This window comes from Porites lutea, chromosome 6 (genome assembly GCF_958299795.1).
Source record: "Porites lutea chromosome 6, jaPorLute2.1, whole genome shotgun sequence".
Lineage (NCBI taxonomy): Eukaryota > Metazoa > Cnidaria > Anthozoa > Scleractinia > Poritidae > Porites > Porites lutea.
Window position 1 is genome coordinate 34,935,983 of NC_133206.1, and position 24,213 is coordinate 34,960,195.

Genomic DNA, 24,213 nt, shown 5'->3' on the forward strand with positions numbered 1-24,213 from the left:
CTAATGCACCTATCAATGTAAAGCCGGGGGGGGGGGCAGGGCATGGGGTGGGGATTTGATTGTCTTTGTTGTCCCTGGGGTAGGGCATTTGACTGATCTTGTTCTCCCGCGGGAGGGGATGTTTGAATCTTTCTTCGCCCGACGTGGAGATATTTGACTGCCGACTCGGACGAAAAAGACTGAGACCGAACATATGTTTCCCGCTTCCACGCTTCACGCATGTGCCGTTCGGTTTGAAAAGATAAGGAAGTCATGGAGGCCAATGAGAACAAGCGAAGGCTGAGTGGATTTCACTGTTTTGTCTTCAAATTTCGTTTGTTTTAGCGTGTTTTTGCTCAATTGAACCTCTTAAAATACTGTGGTATCAAAGTAAACGGAAGTAAAGAGAAACCAAGTCGATTTTTGCAAGTACAATTAATTAGTGTATGGCTCATTCGCTACAATCACTGTAAACTTATAAAACTGACGTTCTTTGTACCCTTTACAAAGATATTTAGACTTACAAAATGTGGACTTTCTCTTAAAGGCTTATGTATTCTACGCAGTGTAACACGGATTATGGTTAAAACGTATAATTGCAGCTGTAACAGGAACATGTATCTTTGGTGATGCAGCAACGTTTATAAAAGATTGCAGAGTTTTATTTGGGCCTTTCTTAGGTTCTGCCTTGGGATTGACAGCAATGTGCAGCCTGGGGTGGGGAAATTTGGTTGCATTTGACTGGAATGATTTGCCCGTGGGCAGGGAATTTGATTGCAAATTTTTGCAAAAAGTCAAATCCCCACCCTATGCCCTGCCTCCCCCCCTCCCCAACCCTTTGATAGGTGCATAATATAAAACAAATCAATCTGCGTTCTGATTGGTTGAGCTACTATTAGGCTATACGTTATAGCGCGCTAGTAGAGAAAAGCGCTGGCTTTGAAAACCAAAACAATGGCGGCGGAATGGCGTTCAGTGCTAGCTAAAGTTGTTTTGTCTCCGTTTTTTTGACCAGCTAGTTGGATCTTACTAAAACAATTATTCCTCTCGCCCTCATGGCCTCTGAATTGATAACCCATTAGGCCTTCGGCCTCATGGGCTATTGACTCAGAGCCCATTCGGGCTCGAGGAATAATTGTTAATTATTCCATGCCAATGTACTTGAGGATTTGCGATTGGCCAGAGCTGAAGTAATTAACCAAAGTAATCACTGTTTAGTTGCATAAAAAAGCCAGTAAACAGTAAAAGCAAATACATGTACACCACTGATTAAAGTGAAGTTTCTTTACCCAGTTTTGCAAACGGTGTTCCAAAAATATACAAAGGAAAGAAAAAAAATTTTTTTTTAAGCTATCTACGCATCTTTGGCCTCGATTCCAAGCTACAGAAAAAAAGAACATTTTTATATTCTTTAAATTGAAGAGATGACATAGTAAAAAGATTGGACACTTACTTGAAAACTAGAGAAAAATGAACTATACTACTGTTTGTTGAGTTACTGTTGTTGTAGTCAATTTATCGGTTTACAAAAAAATTGCGGCGATGCCACGCACCAATACAGGATTATCGAAAGCCAAACGACTTTCACGCTGAACTGAAATTTGCATTTTCCTCAATATTGTCCGAGCAATTAAAATGCTCTTGAGATAGTTTAAGTTACACTCAAAAACGGCAAGGCATCTGGCCGCAGGCGCAAAGCCTTTTTATTGTTTTGTTGGTGTTTGTTTGTCAAATTCAAAATAGCCGCTAGCCAATCAAAATGTACTGGTAGACAATACTACATGATTGACAGATTCAAGATAATGAGGTTCAAAACTGAAGCCCTACACGAGAGTTCATGCGGTCGAGAAAAGGATGCCTCTAAAACTCGAAAGAGTTTTGCGATGCTGGAGTTTATGTGAATTAAACCGGTAGCATAAGTGTGCAAAGACCGTGTTTTGGCATGGCGGGATGTGATATTAGATCTGTGGGACCTTATGTACTGGAAGGAACTTTGGGTAGAGGACAGACTGGTATGGAACAACATTCGTAAAGTTTCGATCCATCAATTTTCCAAGCACAGTTTTAATAGCCTTCTCTGTTCTACAGGACTGGTTAAACTTGGAATCAATTGTGTGACGAAAAAGAAGGTTGCAGTTAAAATAATTGACCGAACGAAGCTTAGCGAGCAAGTTTTAAGCAAGGTAATTTTTGCCTATTAGTCCTTTCGTTAGTAAAACTTTGCAATAAAATATCAAAGATTCTCGAAAAGTCGAACATGTAAACATGCAATTTGCATGTGATTTAGTGATGAAAATAACCAACGGCCTGTCAGTGCAGCATTTACATTTTAATTTAAAAATTTTATCCTTCAACGGCTTCACGTTTTATAGACAGGCAATATCTGTGAATCGACAATGAGAAACAGATTTTCACATCCTAGCTGCAGTGCTCCGAAATTCTCTTCAATATGCATGTACACGTTTTGCTTATAAACATTTCATTTTTGGCCCAATTTTTTTGTTATAGCTTCCTTGTTTGAAATATTTATGAGTATCTGGCTTGCTTTGTTTCCCTTGGATATTGCACGGATTTTCATTCGCTTTGCGTTTATTGAGGTTAAGAGGCGAAAAATCAAGGGTTTATTTAAAGCTCGTTGGTAGCTAGTCTTCCGTGACAAAAATTTACGTTTCGAATCGTTCTTCCGCCAAGTACATGACAGATGACGATAATTTTGACGTAAAGTAAAAATTCAAAACAAATATTCGCCTTTTTATTTCCAAAACAAAGAGAATTTTCAGCTGTTTTACTAAGTATGCAAGATTACTATCCATTTCGCTTGAAATACTGTACATTTCACATAGCCGCCGATAGATTTTGTCTTTTTTTTGCTGAAGCCTACCAAATGTCCAAATTGGTTTGAAATAGGTCTTTCCAGTTGTAATAATAATACAAAGAGAAATTTTCCAGAAATTGCTTCCGTTAATTTTCACGTCCAATTTTTGTTAGTTTTTGCCCATTAACTAATATTTTTTTCAACGAACCTGTTCACATTGGGGTTCTACGACAGCCTGTACTTTGTATATTTTAATGAAGATTTCATCAATTTCAGCTATCGATAGTTTGGCCGTTGACAACTAGTCCGACCAAAAGGTTTCTTGCAATTGCGTCGTCCATAAAAATACAAATAGTTTTCTTACAATTATCTTTTCTTTAAAATTTATAATTTCAACTTTTCACTCATGCCCAAAGATTCCTTTATGTCACCTTGTGATTAATTCGCTAAAAATTCGTATTAGTGGTATGGAAACCGATTCAGAATGTAGTTGATATTGAAATGGGACATGTATGTTATTGCAATGCTTCAAATAACAGCTGCGTCACACAACATCACTGTGCTGTATGTAGCTGCAACTTTTATCATTTTTCTTAAACATCGTTCTTTCGTCAGGCCTTTATATATCGAGTTCATCTGGATACAAGCAACTTTACACCACTCTTGTGTCAGAAGTCTTTCTCCTTCCTGACCCTGGGTCCTAAACAGTATTTAAGAGACTTAAAAATAATGCTCAAGGTGGTTTTTAATCCCATGTGAAATTCTCTTGTCATAAGAAAATATAGGGTAATTTGGAAGGAGAATTGAACAGCTTATCAGAAGTCACTTTGGGCATTTTTTAAAGCAGTACTCTCTTGTTTATATCTACATTAGGAAGTTGTGAATTAGGTTTAATACTCAGTCCCGTACGTGAAAAAGCAATCATAAAGGGGAGTAATCAATTTGCTACACTGCGATACCTTTTCATTTTTTAAAAAAATATGATGTGAAAAGACAGATAATTTTTGTCTTGCCAAACAGAACAGCAGGTAGTAGTTAAAGAGTACTTCAAGAGTTTTTATCAGTTTGAACTCCAAGGGGATCAGTGTCTTCTGTGCAACAGTTAAGGTCCTTGCTTCAAATTTCTCATTCCAAATAGTAGTACAATTCACCATTTATTACCTGTGCTTTGGGGGTTTCCACTGCACATTTTATATGGTTTTATTCAATTCTCATTTTTTACTTCTACATAACTATGCATAAAAACAATAGAACATGAAAAATGAACCAAGAATACTATTGTGTGCTAGTTTTTTTAAAACAGACCAGAAAAAAAATGATATGAAGTAATAATTTTATTTCTTTATTAACATCAAATACATTTTACAGTGAATCTGCAAGTAAAGAGAAGAAAAACCATGACTTAAAAACCATAGGTGAAAATTAATGCTTTAATTGCTGAACCTTAAGCGCATAACAGTGCTGTTACAATGAGAATTGCCATGACAACAAGAACCAATATGAATATTTATTGGAATCCTTTAAGTCAAAATTTTAGCTTCTTCTTTAAAGTGGTGTTTTCGTGTCTCTCCCTTTATAAAAACAATACTTACTGCAAGAAAAAATACAGTTTTTATCCAAGATTTGAGTTTTTTGAAATTGCATGACTTTCTTGCTAGATTCAGAAGTAAATAAGGAAACCACTTATTTTTAATTTCCTACAAAATAATGAAAACATTTTGTCCTTTAATGTGGGTCAAATGACAAAATGGAATTCACCTGTATTTACTTTTAGCGTGTCTGAGTTGGAAAAAGATAAATAAAGGCTGAAATGTCATTCAGTGAGCAGTAAGATCATAAGGAAGTAAAAGCAGAGTATAGCATATTGTTTTACATGTTCTTCATATTTAAACGCTGATAATTTGCATTAAATTAAGTGTCAGGTTTTGATTGCCCAGTGACATACTAGGTTAAAAAGGTTTTGATTAATTTAAAGGGTTTCACATGTTTTTAGCTTTTTTATGTAAACCAAAAACAGATATGCTGTGAGCTCAATTTTTTTTTTTTCATGATAAATTTAACTACAAAAAAATCGCCCTCTCAAATAAAAAGATATTTTCTTAAGCTGAAGAACTTTTCGTTGAAGATATTTTGTTTTAAGGTACATGACTGGGTTCAAATATGTTCATAGTTGTACATGGGTCAAAACCTAGTTCTGAAAAAAATCCAAATTAAGCCAGTTCACCTTCCCTTTAATGGACTTCTATTTTATAACAATTTGATGGGTTTTTGATGAAGTTCTTTCTCAGATCAGTGGATCGACTCATAGACTGTTTTTTTCATTCGGATGAAGGCTTGAAAGAGGCTATAATCCTCTGATGAATTTAACTGTTGACAGTGACAGTCATAGTCTTATTACTTGTTATGGCCTTTTTCATCTCTGCAGTAATATTCTCCCGCTGATGTTAACAATAAAAAATTGTTTTATTTGTTCCTTATCAAAAATGAAAAATAATAATTCAAATTTTTCCCTTTTTTTGCTTTAAGTGTTCAGAGTCGTACATGCCAACAGACTATACCCTGCTGTGTGGTGCTTTAATTTTGTATTTTACTTGAAAGAGAGGAACTGATTGTGCCAGCAACATTTTTTAAAATTTTTTACATTTAACTTATTAGACCTGTTGGTTTGTTGTATTGATAGTTTGTCGTGAAACTGTAAACTTAACAACCGAATTAAAGAATCAAATGTTTACTCAGGAGCCTGAATTATTATATTAATAGGCCTTGACTTTATTGAAAGTTGGAATGTGTAAATCAGACTTTTTGAGTTAAGCTTAATAAATAAGTATAAATTGTAGGCATATATAAAATAGGTTGTTTTGTGAGTGTAGAGAGAATTGTTAAAATCCATCAATCTTACTCGGCATTGTAATCCCCAAGTGTTTTGTTCTTTAATGGAAGGAAGTATTTCACGATATTTAAGCTTCACATATACACTTTATCAATTAACAAGAACAAGTAATGGTATAGGTAGTTTATGCCTGAAAATCAGGCTGTTTTGATTTTCTGGCTGTGGACTTTTGAAATGGCGACAAGAATCACCTAGTGTGCCAAACAAGATGTGCTGGTTACTTACTGTTGAGTGGCACTGTACCAATATTCTGAAACAGTTAAACCACCAAAATCCAGCTTAGGAAATGCGTGACAGAAAATTGTTTGAAGAAAAGCATGCAAAGCTGGGAGGTTAGGAACCTACATGTAAAAGTCCTTGTAATAGTTTAGGGGCAAGTATTTTTTGTTCGTTTTGGTCAAAACCTGTTTTTCTGTAACTTTGCCAAGCCTTCACATGCCTGATTTTTTATATTTAACTTTAATTTCACACCTAGAACAAAAGCCAGCATAGATCTTAACCAGTAAACAACAGTTTGGGTAGTATTGTTTCTTCTTGCTCAGATGGTGATCAGAATTATGGTGCAACTAGGTTCAAACAGGATTTTTAAACAAAATCAGGTGGGGCTGATGATAAGGACTCATTTTCAGTCTTTTCCGCGGCTAGCTGAACATGCAAAGACCATGTTTGGAGTGGAAAAAAATTCAGTGTTATGTGAAGTACCATAGGTAAACGCATGTTTATAGAAACACTTGACATGGTTGTACATCCAATAATAATTATGAAAATATATTGCCTTCGGTCCCTTCTTTCAGGTTGAAAGGGAAATTGCCATTATGAAGCTGATAGAGCACCCACATGTCCTTGGTTTATACGATGTTTATGAAAGCAAAAAACACTTGTGAGTATATACCCTCATTCGTACCTCTGAAGTAACAGGTATGCACAGCTGTTATCTTGTAACTTACATTATAGTATTCGGAGAGGGGAACAGGGAGTCCAAACCTCTCCCCTCTTATAAATAACGTCCATGGCTCCTTAGTTCCCGTTGCCTTCTTCCCTTTAACCCTTTTTCAGGCACAAAATAAGCGTTGCTGCATAATTTCCCCCTACTTGTGCCACTTCCCACTCCTTTTCTCTCCCACTTCCTGCCCTTCTCCCACTCTCTGTTCTTTCTGGCTCCCCCACCCCCTTTTCTCCCCACTGTATTAGCCAGGATTTAATGATCTTCTCATGTTCTGTGGGGTCCAGGGGAATGGTTTCCATATGATTGTTGCAATCGCTTTGAAAAAAAAGTTCAGAGATAGATATAGCGATCATATGGAAACCACTTTCCAGCAATCATAGCAATTTACTGACAACGATTGCTGAGATGGAAAAAGTTCTATCTCGGCGATCGTTGTCTCTACGATCGCAACAATCGCTGGAAAGAGGTTTCCATATGATTGGTATGATCGTAGCGATGATATAGAAACCAGGCTTTAGATGAATGTATTTTCAACATTTCCAAGCAGCAATAGGACTTTCCTCAGAAGGTTATTTTGTCCTATATTTTCATTTTTTTGGACTGAAAATAAGTCACAAATATAAGGGTTGCGGGTTTGACTTGTACCTTCTCCTTTAGGTTTCTTGTTTTGGAACATGTGTCTGGAGGGGAACTTTTTGACTACTTGGTAAAACGAGGAAGACTTCCCTTGGGAGAGGTATTTTTTCTGACTAATGTTTGGTCTTGCTTGCCTTTTAATCCATTGCTAACATTTTCATTGTCTGAAATTTAATTGTGCATCTTGATTGTTTTGCTGCATTGTGCAGAATTACATGTATGAAGTTAACAAGGTTTCCTTTGTAAATGTTTGTATTTTAAGGCAAGGCGTTTTTTTGCTCAGATGATTTCTGCTGTTGACTTCTGCCATAAACATTGTATCTGGTAAGTAAAAAGTTTGCTTTGGTTTGATTGTTGATGTGCACTTCTGTAAACTATCCATCTGATACTCCTTCTTAATCTCTTTTAACCCTTTGATCCCCAATATCCACATAAAAATTCTACAAACTGATCTCCATAGATTTGTTGAAAAGTCAGTTAAGAGAATTTGTTAAAAAATCAAGGTATTTTCTCCTTAATGATCATTTTATAAATTCTCATAACCTTTCTATTTGATTAAGCATTGATATTGTTATGTGAAAATTGATGTTGGTCACACTTGAGACTTAAAGGGTGAAGGGCTAAAATATACATGTATACTGGAGCAGAAGCATCCACAGTCTGGGTCTGGTGTGGCTTTACTTTGAAACATGACAATATATATTAACGGTAGATAAATTACCCTATGTATATATATATTTCTTTTCATTTTTCCTAACAGCCACAGAGACTTAAAGCCAGAAAATCTACTTCTTGACAAGAAGATGAACATCAAAGTTGCAGACTTTGGAATGGCATCTTTGCAGGTGACTAATATCTGTGTTTAAGCTTTACTTTCCCTGCAGGGTCTTAGCATGGTGGGTGTCTGCCACCATCCTGTGAATGGACAGATTTTGGCAGCAAATTATTTTTTTGTGGTTTAAGTAACTTCCTGCATGAGGGACAGAATATGAGTTAAGGGTTATTGGGACAAATGTGAAAATTGTCTTTGTCCAAAGAGACTTCACTTTATTTATTCTATTATTCAAAATATTCTTGGAGTTCGTGGCCCCAGACCCCCTCCCCTTTCTTATGGGTGTGACCTCCAATCCCTTTATTCCTTGGGGATACCCACTTAAACGTCCAACATTACAGGTGTATTATAACAAATATGCTTTTTCAGGCTTTCTAGAATCGAAGGACTAGTTTTGAAATTCCAGGTTCTGTAACAAATATCTACATTTAACCCATAATACAACTTGTACAGAACTGTAGAGAATTAATTTTTCCTTCTTAAAGGACTCAATCTAGGATTTTTGTACCCTCTAGGTTGGAGATAATGCCATGCTGGAAACAAGTTGTGGGTTAGTTGCTTAGTAACTTGATTACTGCTACAGTTATTTATAATATTGTAGAGAGTTTGCGTTTATTTTTCAAATTATTTTTCTCAATAATATTATTTAAACTTTACTTAAGGGATGTTTGTTTTTCATTTTCCTCTATTTTCCTGATTAAACAATGCCATTTAAAAACAAAACTTGGTAAGGTGGACCCAGCTGCTGTATGAATATGCAGAACAGACTTTATGCCTTTATGAAGAAAAAAAAATATGTTATACAACTGTCTATTTTGCTCTTATACTGTCTATAAGAATTTTTATGCTAATATCTGACGAACATAACTGCAACCTCCCCTTCTACCCAACATTTATTTTGGGCCCTGAAAATATTGTACATGTATGTATTATACAAATTCTGAATTATTTTGTGAGTGAGCAAACCTTTAGCACATGCACTATTTTTTTTCTGTGAGTGCACGGTTGTTATTTAAATTATATTATGGAATATAATTTTGAAATCAAATGTGTGGGTCTATTTAATATCTTTGGTTCAAAATTTATCTCCCTTGTGTAAACTTACAATATGAGTCATGACACATACATGTACACATACCATACGCAGAAACAAAGGAAAATGAATTTTGAACCAGGAATGAAATTGAAGCAAATGTGGAATTAATTATTATTAGTTAAATGTAGTTCTTTTTCAGTAATATTTTTCAAGATACATACATGTATTACTGGTACACTGTACATTGTTTCATCCATAGGTCACCCCATTATGCCTGTCCAGAAGTCATCCGGGTAAGTTAAGCATCTTGTATCAGCATATGAATACTGTTCATGCATTTGCATAAACAGCTGTTTGTTGATATATATACATGTAATATTTTGTACATGTAATTATGGGACTTTGTAGTTAACAGTGAAAACGATCACAGCTAATGTCTATAGTTCTTCGTACCGCCTGCAACCGCTTGAAGGTTTACTAAAATTTAACAAGAATGGTCTTACAGTGGCATTCAGTCTCGCTTGCTTGGAGGTTTATTTCTACATGAAAGAGGATTTACTTGCTAAAGGCTTTTCAATTCCTATTTTTTTGACGTCGCGTATTCTTCAGGTCATTAACGTTTTATTTGTTTCTGAATTGATTTAGTACGCGTCGTAGCGACAACCGGAAATACATCTGACGGTGCAGGCTATACGCCTGTATAAACATAAAAAAATTCACTTGGGCCTCAATTCCAGAGAATTACATCATTGCCAGAGATCAAAAAAGCGACTTACATGCCACATTATTTCAATCATCACCGAAAATAAACTACATGCTCATCACAAGACCATTTGCATACAATGAATGTTTACAACACCTGGCCATCGTTTTGATCTGATCCAATCAAGGAAATAAATGAATATGTGGAAAAGTAGTAAAGAATACACAGCTTTTCTTTTTATGGGCTGCGCATTGTGGGAAGAGAACATTAAAGGCAGAGTATTATTGGAATCAACGTTTGAAAATGTTGTTTAAAGAGAACAATGGCCGATTTGCATCGTACAATCGGTCTTAAAATAAGGGAATGGCCTTTCAGAGAACTTAGCTCTTAAATTTCCCAATGAGGGTGGGGCCATGTCCCTCACTCCAATACCTCCTCCCGTCTCCCCCCCCCCCCTAGGAAAATGCACCTCTGGCCCATTTATTGCCTTACAGGAGGGTGTGAATGGGGTTAACCGACTAGCGACAAAGGGCGAAAAATATTACTGACTACCAACAAAATGAGTAAAAAATTGCCGACTACCGATAGGAAAAATATTAACCGAGGACCGACATGGGCTGGTATTATCAATATTTGTTTCCAGAAAAAAATGCATTTTGTATTTAATCTAACCGTTAGCTCGAGGAAGTAAGTAACCTCTTTAAATTTATGACTCATCAGATGGCCTAAGGGAAAGAATTTCCTTTTTTTGTTGTTGATACAGGTACATTGCTACAGCCAATATCAAAATCACAAAATCACACCTTAAAGACACTACCGACTTTATAAATTTTATTGAAAAGTCAAACGTGAAAAACCGAATGTTTTTTTGCTTAGATTAATCTTCAAAGAAAATTCTTCCCCGTTTAATGTAAATAACTATCAGTACAAACCCACGTTACCGCGATGAGCACAAAGACAGCAGTTTCCTTTCCAAACTTTTTCATGGCACATATTGAAACACAAAGTTTAAGCAAAACCGTCTTTAAACCAACTGTTTGAAAAAGCTACATAAATGACATTTTTCCCCTATGGGACATAAGTAAACCAGACATCGTAGCTTTCTTCGTGGAACAATTAAACTTACATGCCCTCCTATGAAATTTACGGCCGAAAGATCTGAAAATGAGACATCCTTTTTAGAAACGGTTGTATACCAAGATACAACATTCAGTGAAAAAATGAGAAAAAGCTATCCTTGACGTAAAGACGCATTTGAAATGGAAACCTTACAGTATATACATTTTCACCTCTTATCACCCACTAATTGTTAAAGCGCCTGTTTGACAAATGAGAAGCCTTGAGAATCCTACGAACAAACTCCTCTGAGGAAGTATTTCAGATTTCAAAAGCGTTTGATGGACAGAAGCTAGCCACACAATTTTGAAAGAAAAATTGCTATTAGAATCAAACTGTTTGAAAACGCTACATAAATGACATTTTTCCCCTATGGGACATAAGTAAACCAGACATCGTAGCTTTCTTCGTGGAACAATTAAACTTACATGCCCTCCTATGAAATTTACGGCCGAAAGATCTGAAAATGAGACATCCTTTTTAGAAATGGTTGTATACCAAGATACAACATTCAGCGAAAAAATGAGAAAAAGCTATCCTTGACGTAAAGACGCATTTGAAACGGAAACCTTACAGTATATACATTTTCACCTCTTATCACCCACTAATTGTTAAAGCGCCTGTTTGACAAACGAGAAGCCTTGAGAATCCTACGAACAAACTCCTCTGAGGAAGTATTTCAGATTTCAAAAGCGCTTGATGGACAGAAGCTAGCCACACAATTTTGAAAGAAAAATTGCTATTAGAAGTAAAACTCACAGAAAGGAAGGCAGTGCTTCTGAAAAAAAACAACCAGGAAGAAAAAGACTGAAATATGGCCTTTCGTGACACAATACCAGCCCTTAGTGTCTATAAAAAAGAAGCTTTAATGAAAAAGTGGAATCTCATACAAAACCAACCACTACCTTGCCAAAATTTTAAAGAACCACCTAAAGTGCTATTTCTTTGAGAAAGGAAAATTATGGCAAAGGACATGCTTGTTAGAACCAAAACATGAGAGGGATAGATGTACAGCCTGTCATCCCTTGCAGTTTTTCAATGAAAATAATTTAAGTATCCAAAAGGCTAGAGTCCAGTAAGTAATTAATTAATTACTTTTTACTGTGCCCTGTAGTCGACAGGGAAACCAAGTTCGCATTTACAATAAAAGCTTGGGTGATTTTATCAGTACTAATTATTCATTTAATGGCAAACAATGATGAAATAAACGTTCATGTTGCATAAAAAACAAGAGCGGTGTAGGCACGATCAATTGATGCATTCTTGCAAGTTTTACTCTTTCCTTAGGGATCAAAGTCTTGAAAAGTGGGTGAAATACATAAAAAATATAAATAATTAACAAGCGTATTTACTTATTAACTGAGATTTTCCGACAACCGGCAAAAATCGAAAAGTTTAACCGACTACCGACAAAGATCGAAAATTTTAACCGACTACCGACAAAATTACTGAATTTTAACCAACAACCGACAAGTGGACCCCCCCATTCAGACCCTCTTACAGCCATGAATGGTCCCTTACCTGCTGAGCTAAAATTTAGGGAAAATGCTGTATATGTACCTAATTATAACTTTTGTCCCCTCAGGGAGAAAAATATGATGGTCGTAAGGCAGATGTTTGGAGCTGTGGTGTTATTTTGTATGCTCTGTTAGTGGTAAGTTCAGGGACTGTATTAATTTTCCAACATTGTAAACACTTACTCAGCTTATTGTGATCTGTTAAAAAATAATATTATTAAGAAAAACCTGTTGTGAAGTATGACTGGTTTTGGACTTAATATTGTTGTACCTAAAAGAAAACTAGGGCATATTTCATTTAACCAAATTTTTAAATGTTATGGTGGCGAATAGAATTCATTTTTTGACAAGTCTTGTTTTGGTCCCCTCAAGGATAAATTTGGAACCCAGATATGCTTGAAATTGTGGTGTTACATCCCCATTTCAAAACTGATTATTCTCTTTTTGGCTGAATTTCCAACATGTGGGTATTGGTAAATAAACAGGAATGATCAAAGGTAATGGCAAATAATTATTGTCAACAACACTGGTTCAACCAAGAAAGGAAGTCCACCTGCAAAGGTGGCATTTTTTTTCTTAAACTTTACTGGTTGAACGGAAGCAATCCATTTGGTGTTGGACTCTTGGAATTTTGTTTGAATAAACTGTGCCCAGTGTGGTACATTGTACTGTTATTCTAGCTGTTAGTTCAGGTTCTTCCCCCAAAGAAGCAATTGTTTTTACTTCTCATTAATATCTATATAGGGTGCTCTTCCCTTTGATGATGAAAATTTGCGCAATCTGTTGGAGAAAGTAAGTTCATGCCATGCATACTGTTCTGTTGTGATGCAGTATAGTAACGTTATCTGTTTACATGTAATTCACACTATTATTGGTAACAATTCAGTTTTGAATAACAGAAAAAAGAAACCTGGCAGCAGTTGTATTTCATTTTGTGGTGGCAGTTGAAGAACAATTTTTTAAACTTAACTGAAGTGAAAAATGGGCTTCAGTTGTCCGCGAGTCTGTTGGCAATCAAATTTCTTTTGTGCCAAATGAAACACGTGTCTGGGACTTGCTTCCCTACCCTTCTGAGTTTTTTCCCCCTACTCTCAGAGTCTAAACGGACGGACGTGTGTACTGACGTCATAACCAAATTTTCTTGGATGAATAGATTACCAAATTATCTTAACAATGGGGCTTTGTTCATACGTACTTCGCAAGTGCGTGTGGAGCTGCACTATAAACATTCCCCCCAAAAAGTGGTCATGGTCAATTACTCAAGAAGTAGTCATTTATGAGATGTTCAATTTAAAGGCTTTCACTGTGAAACTTTTGTTGATTGAAGACAGTGGTCACTTTTGAACATATGGACTTCACTGTTCTCCTTTCTTCTCCTGCTCAAACTGAAGTTTACATCCACTTCATAAAGAAGGTGCAGCACTACACAGTTCTTACAGCTGTATTAGGTGTTACACACATTTTCCATCTCTGCTGCCATACCTTTCATCACTGTAGTTTCTTAGTACTTAAGTTATTTTGTTGTTAATGAAAGAGGTGAGCCATGGCTTCAGCCACGTTATTTCTCGTTTTCAGGTGAAGAGGGGACATTTCAGTATCCCAGTCTTCATTCCAACAGATGTCCAAGAAATGATTAAAGGCATGATTACAGTAGACCCAGAAAAGAGAATTACAGTTAAGTACACAATCAATTTGTGCCAAATATTTACAAAGTATGTATTGTTTTGTTTTCTTTGTTTTAGTTGAAATAACAAACGTATGTTGTTAGCCTGGAAACTAAGATTTAGTTGTCTGTTGTAGATGGAAGCTGTAAAAAAGCATCCTTTTCTTACCAGGTATTTTAAACTTGTTTTGTCCATGTAACAAAATAATGTTCTCTTCTAAGTTCTATTTCATACGTCTTGAGGTCAACTTCATCTACAATTTACCTGCATCATCATATAAACTTAAATAAAAGCTGTTTAAAGTTTCATTTGCATTACTCTCTCCAATATTAAAATAATTTTAACCTTTGAATTTTTCTTTTCAGTTTCAAAGATGAACTTGCTCCTGTACCCCATGTTGCTGATGTGGTCAAGGTATCAAAATATTGTTTAATTTTTTCACTAATGCCATAACATCTTAGGGTATGGGTGTTTGCAGGTAGACTTGCTATACTTTAGTGTCAAAAAAATGATATCTTCTTGTAGGTGATATCTACTTGGTGGAGGTAGTGTGTCCGAGTGTTGAGAGTGTTGGCCTTGTAATTCAGAGGCCCCAAATTCAAGTTTAGCACTGACTGCTAGCTGGATTTGTTCTCTGTAGTGCCGAGTTTAAATCCTTGGCCACACTTGTTAAATAGCCAACTGGTTTGCCTCGTATCAGTTTAGAGTCTTCATTTTGTTATAAAGCCTATAAGAGGGAAGGATAATTAAGTATTAAATTTTATGTCTTAAGAATAGAGAAAGTGAGCTAAACAGGAGAAGGGTTTAAAAGCCTGCAGGGCAGACCCCTTAAATACTTAAGACACAGGTCTCTCATCCCGTTCCTGAACCTTCTCGTGGAAACAATGTTTCATTCACAATTTTCGAACTTTTATGTTGTTAAAGATAAAAAATAAAGCTCTTAAGATACATCCCTACTATGTGTAATTACGAACGTTTTCCCGACAGACAGAAGTGATTCCCAGTAAAGATGAGGTTGATCCTGATGTGTTAAAGAGCATGTCATCACTGGGTTGCTTCAAGAACAGGGAAAAGCTTCTACGCAATCTTTTAAAGCAAGAGTGAGTACTCTGACATTACGTTTTAAGTTGTAAAAGTTTTGTTGTAGCCCTTGTAACGTCAGTATAACACATTTCGACATTTATTGATGAACAAATCTTGTGGCCATTGTTCAACAAATGTTGAACGCTAAATAGGCCATTCAGCATGCTGAACATTGTTAAGGGAGAGTAGAGATGGACTCCATACCTTGCGATAAGTTGCAACTTAATGAACAAGGGAAGCTGCGACATGTTTTGTTCAGCAACTGTTGAACTGTGTGTTACTGACACAATTGAGACTGTACGTATAGTATCAAGCAAAGGATTTAAGGTCGTGTAGGATCAAGTTTTGGGAAACATCCAGAGACAGTGGTGTTAGAGTCCTGTTGTACAGTGTAATGTGGGAATGGCAGTGGCTTGGGAGCCCTGGATAATAGGGGGTGTGAGACGATAGAGGAAAGGTCTGGAGCTGTGAGTTCTAAAAGGACAGAAAGTGGGGGAATAGGGGGAAATTATGCAACAGTTCCTAATAATTGGCAATTGCAAAAAAAGGGGTGGGAGGCTTGGACAACGGGAAAATAGGGGGGACATAGACCCTGTTGGTGTGGCCAACCTTCACACATTATCCACATTCGGTGCATACAGTAAGTTCATAAATGGACTGAGAGTGGCTACCAGTGGTGCCTTTGTATGCTGACGTCCAAGCTTACTGTTCATATGTTAATATATATATTGTAAAGAGGGCTTGTCTGTTGTCCTCTTATCCATGACTGCTTGACTCCTTGAAAATACCTGGCACTCAAAGCTTTCCTTGTGACTGATGTCTTGGGCCTAAATGTTACACCATCCCATGGCTCAAAAAAATTCCTGTCTGGAAGTAAGTCTTGCTGGGCAAGTAAGTCTTAAAACTTACTTGGCAAATGGGCAAGGATCCAGGTAAGTCATCCATTCACAAAATCATTAACCAAGACGAGCAAGAAGTGGCCGCAGGCAAGCAAAATGTGAGAGCTGCTTGTCCAAATGACAATCTGGGATTCAAGTTTTTTTTCGAGCCCTAAATCCTAAGAACTTCTTTCCTCATTGTCATTCTATAGAAAGACGATAGAAAAAGTCATTTACTTCATGTTATTGGAGAGGAAGGAAAGGTCCCCCACTCATGAAGATGCAACAGTTGCAGCCATAAAGAATATAAGAGAGATTTGTAAGTTTTTGGTTTGTCATTATTAAATTACTTTTGATTCTCTTGCAAATAAAACTCACTTTCGCCAGGACGGTTTCGCACTTACCGGTAGCCTCGTTTTGAAAGTGCAAGTGTTTAGAACTCGGAAATGGCCTGTTTAAAATTTTAAAGGCCATGGTACACGAAACAATTCGCAACGACGATTTTCGGCGTATCACAGCAATGCAGGATTGTTGTGATACTGTTTCAAAGTTTAACAACATCAATTCAGCATTCTTGTACTAAAGATCCTCGCTGCAATTCTTTCTCAATTTCTTATAGTGGAAGATGCACCAAGAAAAAGGATCGACTCTTGTGGATCTCCAAGATTGCAAAGACCAAGGTAAGCTTAGCAGTCACTGCAATATTGCAAGTACATGACATTATGGCTTTAGTCTCAGTCAAAATATTTGGGACACTTTACTGTCTTCTAGCCCTCCTAATGGTGGCGCACAAGATTTGGTGAGTTAACAGCGATAAACCATATTGAGAGGGAGAGAAGACGGGTCAAGAGGAAAAAGAAACAGCGTTCGATGCAAGTGTCTCAACTATTTTTGTCTAAGACTGACTTGAACGTGGCAATATTAAAGACAGCCAGTGAAAGCCAAAATGTTATTTACACCTCTTTTGAAAATATAATGATATTGTCTGCACGCTTGCCAATGTTAAAATTCTTCTGTAAATGGACACAAAAGGACGATATCAGGTGGTGTTAGTATAATACCATTGAGGCGATGACCTTCCCTTAGTGCGATTTAAGCTCATTTGAAGATTGTTGTAGATTTAAAGTTAATCAAGGTTTCTTATTTGTAAAACAGCATCTAAAAAATTTATTCTAAGCTTCTAAAAATTTGTAGGAAAACTTCGCTGACCGCCTCGCCTCCTGTTACCCCAAGGACAAGGGCAGAGACTTATTCTGGAGCAGGAACCAGGTAATACAGCGGTTCGAAAAACCAAGTTATTTCGAAGTATTCTTGTGAGCCAAGGGAGAAACGAGTTTACTGGCTACCTCGTTCCCAGGATCCTCTCCAACTACAAGTAGAAGGGAACTCTGGGAATGAGTTTGGGTTGGTCAGGTCCGCGAAAAACAAGGTCTTCAAAAGGGGTACCTTTTCTGTTAATAGTGGTATTTAAAAGGGTAAGGGGTTGGACCTCGGGGCGGAACCTCCCGGTATAAAACTTTGTGGAGATGATAATGCGTTACTACCCAGATCTGGGTAGTGCTTCTGATTGGTTGAATAAAATTTCCCACGCGGCACGACCAATCAGAATCACTACCCAGATCTGGGTAGTGACGCGTCATCGGTATGGAATTTCTGCGCTCGTTTCTCAGGCGTCATTTGGCGGGAAAACCAGTGGTAGCGTCGCCAAATGTCGGCTGTTTTCTCAGGCTAATTTTTCACTAGCTCTGTATTCAACAAGCCAGGTGCATGAAAGCAGAGAAGTTTGCCACCCAGACAGGAGAAGATAGACACAGACCAGTACACTGCAGATTCTGCTGCACATTGCACATCTCTTGCACTTCAATGAACGCACTCCAGTTTCTGACCCAAAAACAATTATTTACTTTTAAACTCGTATTTTGTTTGTTTTCTTAGAGGAGTGGATATTTACCAACACGGAACTGTTTCTGCTATTGTTTCATTGCTTTGTATTTCAATGTTTGCAGTCCTCTGGTACATGTGAGTCCAAAGCACCAGCCAGTTTGCCGTAATGCGCAACAAGAAAGTCCGCTGTCCAGTCCCCCTGAGTCGCCTTCGCACCATGCAACATCACCCCCAGGGAGCCCCTGGCGATCCCGATTTGTTAACTTTAAAAATGCGATTGTTGGCTCGCCAAGATTTCACAGGAAAAAAATAGCAAATAGTAGGTTTTGATATCTGTTGTTAATTTAGCCTGTGTAGCAGGCGCCGGTTTTTTTAGGGCGACGGGTAAAATTTCGAGGACGTGCGCGCGCATATGAAGGGCACTCTATAAAAAAACCGGTTCCTGCCATGTAATTTATTGCTAATATTATCCGTGGTAATAAATCGATTTGAATAGAATTAGTAGCTTTATAAACCTTGTTTTTAACTTATTTTCCCACTATGGTTTTGAAGTAACAAGCTTGTCGTGCTATCTATGTAAGTCCTGTTTTTTTTTCTGCCCCATTGTGTTGTTTTCGTCCCAGGAAAGTGTTTTTGTACCACGTGACTGTTTCGCTAAGGGCCTATGGCTGACAAATTCGTTCCCACGTTAGCCAGCAACCAGAAAGTCAGTTTATTGCGGACATAAAACGTAGTTTCCGGAATTTGCAAACATAAATAAAATTTTTTAAGTTGTTGTTTGTAGTGACGAAAGTAATCAAGTTATCCATACTTAAGCCTTTTTAAGTCCACGTGTAATTAGCTTGCAAACGCAGACGTATTCAGAGAAGCAACGACCGGAAATACGTCTGCGACGTTCGCAGCCTACCAAAAGTTAACAGAAATCATCAGTGTTACCGCAAAAGGTGATCATGGTTGCCACAGGTCAGAAAATAATTAGGGGAAAAAAATTCTTCAAGGTCAGGGAAAAGTGAAATTTTAAGAGAATAAATATATTTATTATTTTCCCTCTTTTTTTATTGTTTTCTACCATTTAACATTCTTTTGTACATTTTACGGACATGAATCCTGTTGTATTGTAGAATATTGTTCATGAAATTGAACTACAAGCTGATTTTGAGTTTTCAAGATAATCAATTCTTTTTGCATGTTACGTTAAGGAACTATCAATAATTCATGGCACTGCACGTGACGTGCTGAAAGCATAAATAAGTGGGTGGAGAGGATGGCTGTGAGGAGAGGGTTGGATCCATCACCAGAATTAATTTGTGAAATTGTTGATTCAGTTGGTCAGGAAATTATATATTTGTCAGGAAAAAGTCAGAGAAAGTCAGGGAATTTTAATACGGGCGGTTCCTTTTCTATAGTACTTTGACTGGAAAGATATTGGTAGTTTGGGTAGGGAGATGCTTACAAGAGCTATTAGTCGAACTGTATTCTGTTTTCTCAGAGTTTTATTTACTTTCTTAGATTTTCAGGAAAGTAGTACAGTTTCTGCCTCGCCAGACTCATCGCCAGAGTAAGTTCTACTTTTGATTGCCATTAACTGCATTTGATGTATACGCAAGTTTCTGTTATGCTTAAGTTTGCTTGTAATTTTTTCTTGTTGCCAAAAGATTTGCCATAATGTATATTTATCCTTGTTTTAGGCTTCTATTTTCCTCTTTCAAAAGCATTACCATACGAAAGCCCCCTCCCCCCATCCCCTCATCCTCTCGCAAAAAAAATAATGTCTTTATTTCCTGCTTACCACAGCATCGCTAAGCGCTCCTGGTTTGGGCATCTGATGTTAGGACACCATAACTCACACCATAAACACGAGGTAGGCACGTGATGTGTACAGCATTTAAGGCCGATGAATAGCATCCGGTATTTTTGGAGCCGCAACAAAGTTGCATGTTGTTGGGCGATGTTAGATGAGGCGTGTAAAGGAACGCGACATCTTCCAACATATTGCATTATAAGTGTAAATTGCTTGTGCAAAGCCATTGTTTTCGTTGTTGCTTTTTTTGATCAAAATACCATTTAAAATAAGTTTCAATTGGGCATACCTTCATATAACATTGTTTCGAAAGCTATTAGTAGTGACCAACCTGATGCGACGTGGTTCGTCGCAACAGGGACCAACAGAATTGTTTGATGAAGACTTGAACTCATCTAATTATGTCAGCCCCGTTGACCTAGTCGTCGGAGGGCGGTAGCAATCACCATCGACTGATGTATCGGTCGAGTACCAGTCTAAATTTGGGTCAAGATATAACTGAAAATCTCTTTCTAACTTCATGTGATTTTCTTTTCAGCCTTTCTTTATAATCACACGAGAAAAACCCTTCAGCACCGTCAAAGCGGATCTTGTCCATGCATTTTTATCGGTAAGTTATAGCACATTGATTTTAGTTGATACTGACATTTTGGCTGAAGAGAAGCAAGATGTTGGCTGGAGAAGTATTTTACTCGCTCTTAAGCATCACCCCCTGGAAACTTGCTCGTAGAGCTTTACCGCGCTGTTTCATTGACGTCTAATAGACTTTATTCACGATACCTGCTATCTTTGCACGAGCTCTAGGATCGATGGGATAAAAGCTATGTCACGTGGTTTTCAGGGGGCAAACAAGTGATAAAATCACTGCCGAGTTTGTTTATTCTATCAAAACGCGGCGACGATTTCATAGTCATGCAAAATGTATATATCGCGTTTTTGCAAGATTTACGTCATTACTGTTTGCCATGAGGACGTCTACGGTCGCTATTGCATACAAAAAAGTAACAAGGATCAATTCCACCCATATTTTGACATTATCGTCTTTAAGATGAAAAAGTCTTCATTTCCTGTTGTCTAGAACAAACAAACTAGACCGCGATTTCTTCCATTGGCAATTGTTTTCACTTGTTTATCCCCTGAGAAACCACTTGACATTGCTTTTATCCCATAAGTCATTTAGCGCGTGCAAAGATGGCGGGTATCGTGAATAAGGTCTATTCACCACTTTAGAAACAAGAAGCAAACTGAACAGTGTTAACTTCCGCAAAGACTTCTGGGATTGTTTCTAGGGACATAGAAAAATCAGCCAATAGCTGACCGGCGCGTGCCCACTAACGATCCCAGAAATAATTGCGGGACGAATTTCGGCTCCAGTTCCCTTCTCGTTTCTAAAGTGGATAATAGGTCGCTGATTTTTCTGTAAATTATAAAATAAATTTTTATTAAATTATTTTATTTTTCTTTTGTGGGGATAAATTACTTTTCTCTTCAATTTTAAAATACATTATTATTAATTTTTTTTATTTTTCTTTGTTGAGATAAATGACTCTTCTCTTGACAGTATTTCACTCAAAGCTTCTGTGATAATGATGACAATTGTTCTTTGATTTCAGGTTAGTCACTTAACACACTCGATTCTTTCACAAAACGGCTTCAAAGCAGAATACAAAAAACCTGGAGGTAAGTTGGTCAGAGTGATGACATTGTATTGGATGTTAATCGAAAGACTAATTTTGTCTTCTTGAGCAGAAAGTTTACGTTGATGACGGGATATCGTGTGTGTTGTACTTAAAGTTAATTTTTTCCTCCCTAAATGTGTTGTTAGTAACTGTGGTTAAATTGAAGTTGGCTCCTTTTAAAATTCCGCAACTGGGAAAGACTTTGAAAAAAGCAATTGTTGAATTGCATACATTTCAAGCATGCTGCTGGTGAACAGTACGACACACGGATACAACAATTAACAACAATTATTATCCTCTTCAAATTCAATTAAGAAAGTTTGTACGGGATTTCTTTCTCTTTTCGTGTATTCTTAAGTAGTTTCACTTTGAGACTTACCGATTGAGTAAAGGTGGCCAGAGCTTTAGTACGGTGTTCTCTGTGTAGATATGGTCAACTCTCGCCTTGGGGACACCCCGCTCAGTATAATGGACACCCCGATAAAACGGACAGTGCCTAAAAATCCCGGCAAAAACGAATAAACGAATTCCCTCTATTACGGACTCTCGCTAATGAGGACACTGACTAGAGGTCCTTACAGTGTCTGCGATAAAAGCAGCTGACTGTAACATCAGTGACAATGACCATTGACCCTTTAGTCCTTACTTTCCAATCAGTTGTTATACTTGCCTGCGCCACAGGCGAAGTAAACCCTGCTTTTAAAGTCCGTCCGCCCCACCTGTGTACCAGGATTTGGGTACGCGCTATGATTGGCTTGGTGAAAAAAGCCATTGTCGATTTGCCAATCAGATTGAAAGGAAATTCTGGTAATTCGTTGAGTCCGTTGGCCCAGAACAAGGATCTCGACGCTGCTTCGCAGACGTTACTAACCGAGGCTAAATTACGTCTGTGACGCAGGCTATTACTATACAAGTCTCCTCCACAGACGTCTTTAGAGCTTCGCTTCATCACTCTTTTCCTCCCCACGAACGCGTCATGAAGCCCTAAGAACGTCTGCGGCGGAGGTTATTCTCATAAAACCCCAACCTCGTTCCCAGGGTCTCTCATGAGAGACCCTGGGAACGAGGTTGATAAAACCCGTTTTTTTTTCGAAAAATTTTTTGTAGGTAAAACAATGTTCAAGAAAGCTGTTCGCATCTCGGTTGACATTTGTCCTGCTGACCGTGATAAGCAAGAGGAAAGCACAATTCACACCATCTCCATCGTTCTTGAGTCAGGTTAGTGTCCAGTTCCCTGTGCTATTTTGTTGCGGTTTATTAAGGAAAAAGTTGGGGTTACAGGGAGCCTTTTTCTCGTCGGATAAGGATTATTCATTCAAAATATTTATCCTTTTCTGACTGGCTCAAATCCCCCGGCTTACTCTTGATAACCAGCTTGCGTTGACCAGATTTGAAAGATGTATGCGATATCCGATAAAATGACGTCAGTGCTGCGGGATAACAACACAAAAAGGCTTGGCAGCTGAGAAGCTCTAGGACGAGCATTCGTTAGCTCAGCTGTTTTGGTAGAGCTGGAGAGAATGGCGATAAATTTCACGCTATTTGCGACGAAGAAATAGAAAGAAACGTAGTAAGAGAAGCAAAAATACAACTCGACGGATGTGAAGTGCTATTTGAAGAATTATCTGTTAGACTAAACATGCCTTTATATCCTGAATTTTTATCGAGGAGCAGGGCAATGAAAACGGGAACTTCCGATCGAGGTATTAAACATGCTTTTGAAGTTTTTTTTAAATGATGAATTATTATGAATGAATAATAAAAAAATTATTGAATTCGGTTTTCGTATGATCAGAATAATTATGTAGATTCAGAAGGGTGGCTACAGTGGACACAACATTGAAAACCTCTTTGTTTGTTTTTCAGGACCTGTTCATCGTTTCAAGAAGCTATGTGAAAAGCTTCAGCTCATCCTTTTGTCAAATCAGAGACGAAGCACTAGTAACTGTCGTGCGGAAGACGAAAATAACGAAGAATACCGCGCCCCTGATGAGAAGGACGCGTCTTCTAACAACTCCAAGCTTCAGCTTACTCAGTTATCTGACACGGAGAGTGAAGGAGAATTATTGGACAGTCCCAGGGCATCTACGAAAGGTGTCTCTACGAATATGAATGGAAAACAGACTGAAAGAAATGGTTAAAATAACAGCAAATCAGTCGCCTTGTCTTTTATACGGGGAATATACGAGTCGCTTAGGGAAAGTTCATTTAATATGACAAGGGGGGGGGATGAAGATATTGAGGGGGGGCTCCGAAAATTTTAAGACACCCGAAGGGGGGGGGGCTCTGAAAAAATTGTTGCGCTAGGAGGGGGGGCTCCGAAAATTTGTATACTTCAAAACCAACACATGACATCATCATACAGATCGGATGGTTGTCAACTCAACAATTTAATGACCTGTGCAACTCAGCTATATCACGTGGTTTACAGATATAACAAATGTAGTCTCAGTAATTATTACACTCTTGTTCATCCCAAAAATGCTTTAGAAAATTGTATCACAACTGTATCTCAAGTTTGTCATAGTATAAACCATTGAAGACAATAACGGTAAATATATTAAATACAGTCCAGCGATCTTTTTTCAGGGGAGCAAAGGAATTGAAGGAGGAGGGGGGGGGGGGGGTCTGAAATTTTTTCGACTACCAAGGAGGGGGCTCCTAAAAAATTGAACCGCTAGCGAGGGGGGCTGCTAAAATTTCAAGCTTCGAGTTTCAATATCTTCATCCCCCCCCCCTTGTCATATTAAATGA

The 24,213-nt window shown here is 37.6% G+C and overlaps 1 protein-coding gene across 1 annotated transcript; it reads left to right on the forward strand.

Moving 5' to 3' along the window:
* The first annotated feature begins 1,501 nt into the window (after positions 1–1,501).
* LOC140940412 (serine/threonine-protein kinase BRSK2-like) lies at positions 1,502–23,631 on the forward strand. Its single transcript, XM_073389383.1, has 24 exons — positions 1,502–1,991; positions 2,068–2,162; positions 6,479–6,564; positions 7,288–7,366; positions 7,529–7,590; positions 8,027–8,111; positions 8,614–8,648; positions 9,394–9,427; positions 12,539–12,607; positions 13,215–13,262; positions 14,046–14,144; positions 14,271–14,305; positions 14,500–14,548; positions 15,122–15,234; positions 16,308–16,414; positions 16,715–16,775; positions 17,290–17,364; positions 18,102–18,298; positions 19,489–19,537; positions 19,774–19,840; positions 20,319–20,390; positions 21,394–21,460; positions 22,567–22,677; positions 23,326–23,631. The coding sequence occupies exons 1-24, from the start codon at positions 1,922–1,924 to the stop codon at positions 23,598–23,600; spliced, it is 2,040 nt and encodes a 679-aa protein (XP_073245484.1). The 5' UTR covers positions 1,502–1,921; the 3' UTR covers positions 23,601–23,631.
* Positions 23,632–24,213: the final 582 nt, after the last annotated feature.